Below are 10028 nucleotides of genomic sequence, written 5' to 3' on the forward strand. Positions count from 1 at the left end.
GATTTAGCTATATTCCTCATAGTTTCCAAAGCTTCCGAGCAGAATTTTTAATCACACATCAAATACAACTCTATCCAACAAGTGCAAAAAGGCTTCAGAACTAATTATGGCCCCAAGCGCCCTGAATGTCAGGAGAAGATAAGTGTTGTAATGTTGCAGACTTTAATAGGTAGAGATGATGTACTGTGATGTACGTTGGTGAGTCCAGCTTTCTTGGAACTGGATCTTTGTTTGATTAATGGATAGTTCATGTTTCTATTTCTCTCCTCTATACTGTGGGTGGCAGCACTGAACCGACAGCAGCGTCTCAATGAGGGGGAACATAATGTTCAGCTTAAAAAAATGCAAAGTGCAGCTTTATGCTAAAGGGAGCGGAAATATCGAATTAGTTTCAAAACTCTTTAGCGTTCCAGTCTTTCCGACGTACCCATTCGTAAGTGATGACCTGATTGGCTTTCTCCTGCAGCTGGTTGAGACTTAGTCCACCAATGGGGTTGGGGTTCTCAAGGGGCTTGGACTTTTGATTGGGTGCGGTTGGACATCGGGTGAGACCTGTGGAAGTGATGTCATCAAGGTCCAAGTCCTGGTCACTGGCCAGGCTTTCCTTCTGTAAGGCCTCGTACAGCACGTCTGGATGGTTCCAAATCTGAAGAATAACAGGAGATCAGTGGTGTGAAAACACACTCGAGGTAGTAACAACTGGATTTAGTATGATGAATACACAGGAATTTATCTTGGTGCAGAAACATGCTGACTTGTGTCACAATATTTCAAGGACTGCAGGAACTGACTTCTAAATAAAAGGCTTTAGTAATAGTATCTATGACACTGATGTAAAAACATCCATAGATGTTAAATATGTGTCTTTTTGTATCCAGGTAGCTTTCCACACACATGCCCTCCTCCTCACCTTGCAGCAGACGCAGAAAGCCTTCAGTGGGTTGAGGCTCAGCCAGCCGGAGTTTCCTGCCTCTCTGAAGCGGTTCATGAACTCTGTGTAGAGCGCCCTCTGCAGGGGAGACAGACGCACCAGAATCACGTGCTCCTCTTTAGAGGGCAGATGGTCCTTCAGGACGTCATGACCTCGCCTGGAATGAAGTAAAGTGACGGTCAATATTTGTGAAATCTTACTCAAAATGAAGAATAGGTTGGGGAAATTCTCAGGTTTTAAGAGAGCCAAAATGTCAATAGAACCTTTGTGTTCTCTGTTAAATATTTGAGGGAGGTCAAGTTGGGTTTTCTGGGCAGTAGTTGTGGCTTTATGAAGGCAGCCGTCTCACCTCTGTACAAAGCCCTCCAGCAGGCTGTGCAGGACGTGGCTCCTGTACCTCATCACCTGGACGTCCTGAGGCGTGCTGTCCACACACTGCCCGTTCAGAATGGGACGCTCAAACATGTTACTGAACTCCTGCCTCGTACCTGAAATACATATCGGATGCAGAATCTGAAGTCAGAAGATGAACAGGAAAAAGGAAGGGACAAATGCAGTCTTTGATGACAAACATCTTCATGCTAATTTCAGCGAGCGCTTGGTTAAAAACAACGCCTGAAACAAAACGCTGATCGCGGCCCGTACCTAGGAAGTCGGGTCGGACAAAGTCGACCATGCACCAGTACTCGATCAGGTTGTTCTGGAGCGGATAGCCGGACAGGACCACGCGGCGTCTGGTTTGGATGCTCTTCAGAGCCTGCGACGTGCTGGCGTGGCAGTTCTTGATGCGATGGCCTTCGTCGCATATCACCACGTCTGGACCAGGCCGGGCCAAGGCTTTCTCGATACCTGGAGGACAACAGGCATAAATATCTTCAGTGACATTCTACACTGGTGCTTTAAAAAGTAGCATATATTACATTTCCTCTCCATTTTTAACTTCTCTTTGTTCCTCCCTCTCCTCTCCACCTTTCCCACCTTTGAGCAGTTCCTGCTGCCTGTCCTCTTCATCCAGGTCGACGACGACAGGTCCGGTTGTTTTCTTGCTCTTCTTCTTCCTCCCAGCCACAAAGCTCTTCTTCATCGACAGGAGGCGGTACATCTCGTAGCCCATCAGCAGCACCCCGCCGTCCTGAGCCCAATCCTCCACCACCTTGGCCCTGCTCGCTGTGTTCCTGGGTGATGCAAGAAAATGTAAGTCATTGTTTGTAAAGCATATGAGAGAGACGGAAGGGAATAAAAAAACACATTATCTTGTATAAAAAAGAGAGAACGAAGTATTGTAATCAATCCAATTGTAATAAATTACCAATTCATTACCATTTAATAATGATTTCAGAGTATTGTTTGGACAGTAGTAAAATGAGGTAACTGTGTCACTTTTAGCAGCATCCCTTCTTTGCTCTCTAATCCACACACACACGTACACACACAACGCATGAGAGAGTCAGAAAATCTTTCCAGCAGTGGCAGCTGTCAAAAAGAGGATGATGGAGAGACGGGGGGAGAGGACGAGCCAGATGGGGATAAAGTGCAGAGGCAGGTCAGATCAGAAGGTCGGCGTTGTCTTTTTTTAGAGATGAAGAAAGTCCCTTCACTGTTTTCATGAATGTTATTGCATCCAGCATCTTAAATTAGGCTTTTAAAATCAACCAGTGACCCTGCTGCATGCGTGTGAGGGAGATACAGCCTGCCCTGAAGGATTTAAAAATCTTACTTTTTTAAGAAATCAATACTCAGGAAAAGCTAAAAAAAAAAAGGTCTCGTTCCTGTTACTCACTTGTGTTCGTCGTTGAGGATGTGAACCTTAAAGGCACGAGGAGTCACCAGTCCCGGGTCGGTATCTGGAGGTAACGCCTCCGGGGCTGGGACCCACATGTTGAACTCTGACAGCCAGTTCTGCAGCGTGTTCACCTGGGAGGAAAGTAATGGATAAATAATCTGAGTCAATCTTCAATCCTCACGTCTTCCGCTATCCAAATTGACTTTGATTATGTCTAATCCAGAGCTGAAATGATCCACTGACCAGGAAGAAATATTTTACTGTTCCGACTTGGAACACATTTATTACCATAAATTTGATGGCAAGCATTTTGTGCTTAAACTCTTGTTCTCTTAATCATTCACATTGCCTGATTTAATCAACAGCCTTATCACCGATCCTACTGCGTGTCTGAATCTGAGCACTCATCGATCCGATCGGTTACATTCCCTTGCATTCCAACATTAAGTCCGCAGGTGCTTACAGGTACGATGGCGAGAACGGTGTGAGCCTGGGTGTGTCTCAGCAGGACGTCGATGAAGGCGATGACCTGCAGCGTTTTGCCCAGGCCCATGCTGTGAGCGAGGATGCAGCCGAATCCGCTGCTGCCGCCGAACTGCTCCACCGACTCCACCAGGTTGTCGTACAGGAAACGGATTCCGCCGATCTGAGGATGAAACGGGACGGAAGGAGAATTAATGAGGAAAGAGCAGGAAAAGAGGAGAAGGAAGATGGTGACAAAGAGATAGTTGGAGCCGTGGCAATGAGAAAAGCGAGCGAGGTGGTGAAGAAAGAAGGAAGAAAAAAAAATGAAATTAGAAGTAGGAGGAAGCGAGACAGAAGGTCGTGGTGAAAGAGCTGTGATATCTCATTAAAACTGAATGAAAAGATCACACTCAGCAGGCTGTCTGTCACTTAAAAAGGTCATGAAATCGGAATTAAAAAGGTCAACAAATCTAAATTTTGAAGAAAGTAATTTTCACAGTACGACTAAAAAAAAAAAAAAAAGAAGTCTCATCAAAGGCAGATTTGGACACATCAATGAAAAAACGTCTTTATTGTTACTTATTGATTTTACAATATTCAGATACTTATTTCCTTATATACATCCCAAAGCAGACAAAAAGCACCAAGTGTTTGCTTTGAGTGCAGAAGTAAAACAAATACCTGGTGAGGTTTGACTGCTCGCGCCAACTGAGGCATCAGGAAAATGTCCTTCTCTGCAGTCGGATGGTTCAAGTTGACCAGCACCCGGCCCCGGGGGTCCGGTCGGTTAAGGGCGTCATTGGCGTGCGCGCCGCTCGGCTCGATCTCTTCTTTCTCGACGGTGAATTTTCTGCTGATGTGTTCGACGGTGTCGTCCTCGCCCGAACTCAGATATATCACATCTGCACGGAGGGACGAGATTTAGGTTCTCTGAAAATGACACTGCGGGTCTTGCAAACTGTTTTTCCAACTCAATGTTCAGAAAACCCGTTTTGATCTCGGACTGACAACTCGATTAAAAAAAAGGATTTGACCGTGCGTTCACAGATGTATTTAAGCAAACTCTTAAATTCAAAGGTCTTTTTTTCCTCACGAGTAAAACAAACTGATCCAAAGAGAAAACTTAAGGCAGTTTTACGGCAGAAAGACTGCAGCTTTTCCAATAAAAACAACTTGTTTTAATTGGCCTTGACACATTCATCTCAAGTAATGTGGTAAACAGTGGCGCCGTCATGATGTTAAAAGTCAATGGTATCGAGTGGTGAAAGTTACACAAGCTGGTGGCCTGCGAGGGAACGGTGGGGAGAGGTGTGTGTGTGTGTGTGTGAGTTTATATAACTGCAGTGAATGGCTGGTTATACAAGTAGGATTAGAGTGGAGGGGGAGACATTATGCAACCCCAACTGGAAATGTCACTGTGTCACTGTGAGTGTGTGTGTGTTCGTTTTGTGTGTGTGTTCTGTCTCATAACCAGGATTAGCCAGCTTTATTGCTCCAAAGACCCACTCGGCTCTGCCCCGCAGACACTCTCTCTCTCCCTCCGTCCGTTCTTTCTCTCCTTTGGTCTTTTTCAGCTCCCAAATCGACATATCTGTCTTTGTTCATCCAAACGACGGCTTAGCTAACTCTGATCCTCCGGAGAGACCGTTCATCGGTCTCTCTCTCATCTGTGTGCGTGTTTGTGTTGTAGGTGTGTGTGCCTACAGTTTATATTAGTCTCCTTTCAACGTAGAGCGTATGTGTGTTTATTCCCGACTGAGTATGTGTGTGTGTGTTTATTCCCGACTGAGTATGTGTGTGTGTGTGTGTTTATTCCCGACTGAGTATGTGTGTGTGTGTTTATCATTGGCTGTTTGAGTGGCTCTGAATGTGTGTGTGTGTGTGTGTGTGTGTGTGTGTGTGCGTGCGTGCGTGCGTGTGTGTGTGTGTGCGCACTTGGGCAATAAGGGAGCGGTACATGATGTACCCTGATGAGGTTTTAAATATTCTGATGCACATGGCTGCTAACCTACGAAAACTCCACACACACACCTAACAGGAACGGTGGTGATTGTTTTACCTTCATTGTTTACATTTGTACAGGGAGACTTTCAGTAATTGGGTTTAAAAGTTTCACTCTCGAAAGAATTCAAAGAAATCAAAGTTTTTGTTTGAAATGAGGTGAAACTTCCTTTATATTGTCTTTACTTAGAGCTGAAATGAGCGGAGAAGTCCCTCACTCTGGTACATCAAGCGTTTTTTAACACTAAATTGTCTTTGCGGACATGATGTTGAACATCCCGAAAAATCAAACCAACAAATCATCCCAAGATGTGAGATGAATACTGGCCCAGATATCTGCTGTGTTGTGGCCCTTTGAGTAAAAAAAACCTCATTCAGATTTGGCTTGTTTTTCAATCCTCCGTTACTTCTCCTGGAAATTCAAGCTGACGCAGTCGTTTAATGTGCCTTCTTTCCAGACCCCTGGGCTCAGAGAGCAATTTGAAACGGAGTGTGTAATTTAGTAAACGCATGGCTGTCACGAGGCTATTAAGGCCGCTTTGCTTAATCTCTGAGAGACGGATGCGTTAGAGATGTGAGGTTTCCACCCGACACCGACAAACTACCAGGAATGTGTATTCAAGTGATATTTCCTTTTGATAGATCCCTCCCTCAGTGACTGCCAGACAAGCCTTCGAGCTACTGTAGGTATTGGACCTCAAAGTGCACCAGTACATTGGCTTCATGGGCTGTTGGCTTGCTCACTGTAATCAGCACATTCATTCTAAAAACGTGCTTCGTGAGGTGACAAATGTTTGCATGTCTCACCTGTTTTGTGTGAGCGCTCTGTCGTAGGTACGTCAGTCTTTCTGTTCTCGCTGAGGCCGGTGCTGCTGGAGTCCAGGCAGATCACTCCCGGTTGGACCGACTTCACTTCTTGCTGCGACGCTGTAGAGGCCGCCGATGACGACACATGCTTTGACACATCACCTGGAGAGAAGGACGGGGACGATGCAAAGAGAGAGGAAAGAAGATTGGGAAGCAATGAGGGACAGGAAGGGAAGAAAAGAAAGGAAGTCAAGAGTTAGTTCTGGGCATCTGGAATCTATGTTGGAGGAGGATTTGATGGACCAGTGGATAATGTTAATGTTCATGTAAGCATATTTTGGGGTGGTAAATGCTCTTACCAGTTGTGTATTCAGGCAGCAGTGGTACGGGGAAATCCTGTTTGCTCTGCTGCTCCAGACGTCTCCTTCTCTCCAACTCGTCCTGCTGGGCGGCTTTGGTCACTGACTCCAACTGATGCTCCAGCAGTAACTTCCTGCATAGACACAAAAAGAAAAATAACATTTGTATGTAGACGGTATTGTGTTTTTACAAACTAACAACCGTCATTGTATTTGTTAACTGCATAAAGACAACAATGGTTTTCATTGTATACACATTTGTATAATTGTGTTTTCAGCAAAGAAAAAGGGTTGAGTGTCCGTTAGCTTGTTTTTGAGTTCTTCTGCCCTCTAAGGGTCAAAGGTTGAGGAGTCCAGCTTTAAAAAGGAGACAGTTAACCCCAAAATCAACAATACATATTTTTCTTCTTGACCGTAGTGCTATTTACCAATCTGGATTGATTTGGTGTGAGTTACTGAGTGTTGGAGATATCAGCCAGAAACTGAAATTTGCAAATTATTTTGACAGCTGCATAGTTCAATTATTTAAAAGAGAGACAGAGATGTTAGACGAGTGATTCATTGCTGAAATTCTGGGGAAATAATACATGAGAACTCATTCTGATTAAAAAAGACAGCTTATCAGTGTTTGTTATATAATAGAACAGCATCTTGTAACTACTAAATGACTCCACTATTTAACACTCGCATACACATAGATTTGCATCTCTGACATGTTGTTTGATGTTATTGTAAAGACGCTGTTATGTAAAAGCAACAGCATATTTGAGGCTATATTGTGGTTACTGGCAGCTGGAGGAATGAAGCTGCAGACTGAGAATACACTCGTATGATCATGGACAGATTTCATCAGTAGTTTTGTGCTTTGGTTCCTCAGAATGAGAGTGAAATCAGAGAGGAACGAGGAGGGAGAGGAGGAAGGCATAAAGAGAGATGATGAATCTGATTATCCAGCCAACAATCAATGTTATGCAAAATAAAATAATAGTCAAACAAGTTGAGTGAGTCTTTGTATACTCTGCACCTCAGCAGAAACATCGTCATGTGATTGTAAAGTAATCCCTTTCATCTCAGAGTTGACCGGTTACTGCTTGCCAAGCATTGAGTCATTTTCTAAAATCTAGTTAAAAATGGCTGAAAGAAACTGTGCTTTGTAGTCTGGATTGATTGTATTTGTTATAATAGGTTATTGTGTTTGTATATGCTGTATATATACATATATACCGTGTAGTTTTTACATAGAATGACTATAGGAATCAGTTTGTTAATACAGCAGGTTGACTATTCATCTAAAGCTTTAACAATAAATGATGGGGGGTTAATTGTTGCAGTTTATGTTTCGGTTTCTTAAGGATCCCTACAGAATAAACAAGTGGGCGTTCATTTGAAGCCTTCGACTGAGACGAACGTTTGAGTTGAAGCGAGGGCGCCGAGTTCAGTACCTGATGTTGCGTCTCATGTGTGCCGGTTTGGAGCTCCTCTTCTTGGTGCCTGTCGGGGCGGAGGGAGGGGGGGGGCTTTGGCTGGCCGGCCTGGAGCGGGACCTGGATGCGGGCTGCGAGGGAGGAGGACGGGCAGAGGTAGATGGGGGAGGGGTACACTGCCAGGCGGCCGAGTCGCCTCCCTGAGCCTCATTCTCGGAGCTGAAGGGAGCACTGTGGGACTGGTCTGTGTGAGGGAGACAGGACGAGAAGACGGATGGTTATTGACGTGTGATAGAAAAAAATGGACATATTGTGACGGGACATGATGCATGTTTTGAGATTAGATTCTTATCGCCCACGATTCTGAATCGATTTACAAACTTAACTCTGTTATGCGAGTGCACATTTGAGGAAAGTTTTGAAAGATATTACATGCAGTCTTCTGCAAAGAATAGTGCTGCCCTGAGACAAAACGGTCACATTTCAACAAACTAAAATAAAAGCTAGATCCAAGAATCGATTCTCCTACAGGCAGCGAGCCTGACATTGATTCTTAAGCACGTATCCTGTTGTTTTATATCAACTGGTCAATGAAATATTCTACATTCTGTGTGAAGGTAGGCCAATAAAATTCCAATATTTTGTGATGTGAGAAACCCCTATTCAAACACAGCTAGTTTTACTGTATTGGTGCTGTATTATCTTTCCATTACATGTTGCTCACTGTTCAGTTGTGTGCTGGTAAACATATTCTTTCATGGTCAGATGGATGTGGATGGGTACTTCAAAAGATGATATTAAGATCATTCTTCTATTTTGGATGAACGATACTGCGTGGTTTGTGAAAGTCTTAAACAAACCACAATCCTTGTTTCTAAAGTGACAAAACACAAATCACAAAACGAGATGCTGTTGCCAGCTGGAGGCTGAGAGGATTTAAGTTTTCAAATTGATATTTAACTAAACTACATTTGCAAAACACCATGAAGAAGATTCCGCTCATCCTGAGCCGAAGCACACTTCAATAAAAACATTTAGAAACCACACCTTTAGCACCTTCAACTCTGTTCTGTTGACTTATTTTTATTCTTTTCTAAACTCCTCTTCTTTTCTAGTTCTAGTTCTCTCTCTCTCAGACACACTGAACCAGATCTGAGGCTTATGTAAGAGCTCGATCATATATATGGACGGCTTATGAAACACAAGACAGGACACAAACACTGACACACACACACACGCACATAAAAAACAAAAACATTCCAGAGGACAAGTTTTCACATAAGAATATAAATCAACACACACACATATGTAGGGCAGTGCAGCCAAGAATCCGCCTGGGACAACTGGACAAGCAAGGACAAACTACCAACACACACACACACACACACACACACACACACACACACACACACACACTCATTCTTAAAATTATGAAGCATGGATGCTGGTGATGAGCTTGCTGCGCGTTGAAGAACAACTTACATAAAACGCCTCTTCAGTTCATCTACGACGTGATAACAAACTTCTAGAGCCGGCTGCTAATGACACCAGCCTGTCTCAGTGTGTGTGTGTGTGTGTGTGTGTGTGTGTGTGTGTGTGTGTGTGTGTGTGTGTGTGTGTCTCTTAGAGTGGCATTTCAAAACAGTTCACTTGCAATCATTGGGATATGAAGTTAGTTATTGCCGAGAAGAAAAAAAGAGAGTAAAAAGAGTTATTCAATCACAAACATACGTCACAATACGTTTAAAGTCCTCGTGTCTGAGAACAGGCAGATTTTCCATAGTTTTTTTTCCAGACAGTCCAAAATCTTGGACCTATGAAGACGTCTGTACAACATTTTACAAGTCATAACAATCAAAAACAGACCATGAGTTCTTGTCAATCATTGTGTGTCGGACTGTGATGTCTTTCCACGGTTTACAGCTTATTGCTCGTGCTAACCTGCACATATTTAATTTTGCTGTGCTCTACATGATTCGATTTTTTAGGAATAAGCTTCCAGACATTGTGCGCATCGGACAGTAAATGCACAAGCTTTAATGAAACTGGACACAAGTTGAATGGTTGTAATATCAGTTGAAGAGCTGCAAGTTATTTCGCATAAAGTTGTCCCAGATTTGATTTACACGTCCCTGTTGTACCCCTGCCTCCCTCCAACTCAACCTTACAGAACATTTATATAACGATTCCTGCAATGCACAGAGCCTCAAAACACACACACACACACACACACACACACACACACACACACACACACA

General features: G+C 43.7%; 1 protein-coding gene across 5 annotated transcripts in view; it reads right to left on the bottom strand.

Moving 5' to 3' along the window:
• LOC116395128 (helicase ARIP4-like) overlaps window positions 1–10028 on the bottom strand; it is a 53194-nt gene that overhangs the window by 6633 nt on the left and 36533 nt on the right. For 4 of the 5 annotated variants that reach the window (XM_031868723.1, XM_031868724.1, XM_031868727.1 and 1 more), the window contains 11 exons: window positions 7789–8014; window positions 6347–6480; window positions 5988–6149; window positions 3861–4081; window positions 3178–3360; window positions 2712–2845; window positions 1910–2106; window positions 1577–1780; window positions 1281–1419; window positions 911–1088; window positions 428–646 (listed from right to left, as the gene is read on the bottom strand). In XM_031868723.1, the coding sequence (XP_031724583.1) occupies window positions 428–646; window positions 911–1088; window positions 1281–1419; window positions 1577–1780; window positions 1910–2106; window positions 2712–2845; window positions 3178–3360; window positions 3861–4081; window positions 5988–6149; window positions 6347–6480; window positions 7789–8014 (1997 nt within the window). The remainder of the gene's footprint in view (window positions 1–427; window positions 647–910; window positions 1089–1280; window positions 1420–1576; window positions 1781–1909; window positions 2107–2711; window positions 2846–3177; window positions 3361–3860; window positions 4082–5987; window positions 6150–6346; window positions 6481–7788; window positions 8015–10028) is intronic. The other variant, XM_031868725.1, reaches the window with a different exon arrangement.

Source organism: Anarrhichthys ocellatus, unplaced genomic scaffold (assembly GCF_004355925.1).
Source record: "Anarrhichthys ocellatus isolate YVR2014 unplaced genomic scaffold, GSC_Weel_1.0 scaffold44, whole genome shotgun sequence".
NCBI classification, from domain to species: domain Eukaryota; kingdom Metazoa; phylum Chordata; class Actinopteri; order Perciformes; family Anarhichadidae; genus Anarrhichthys; species Anarrhichthys ocellatus.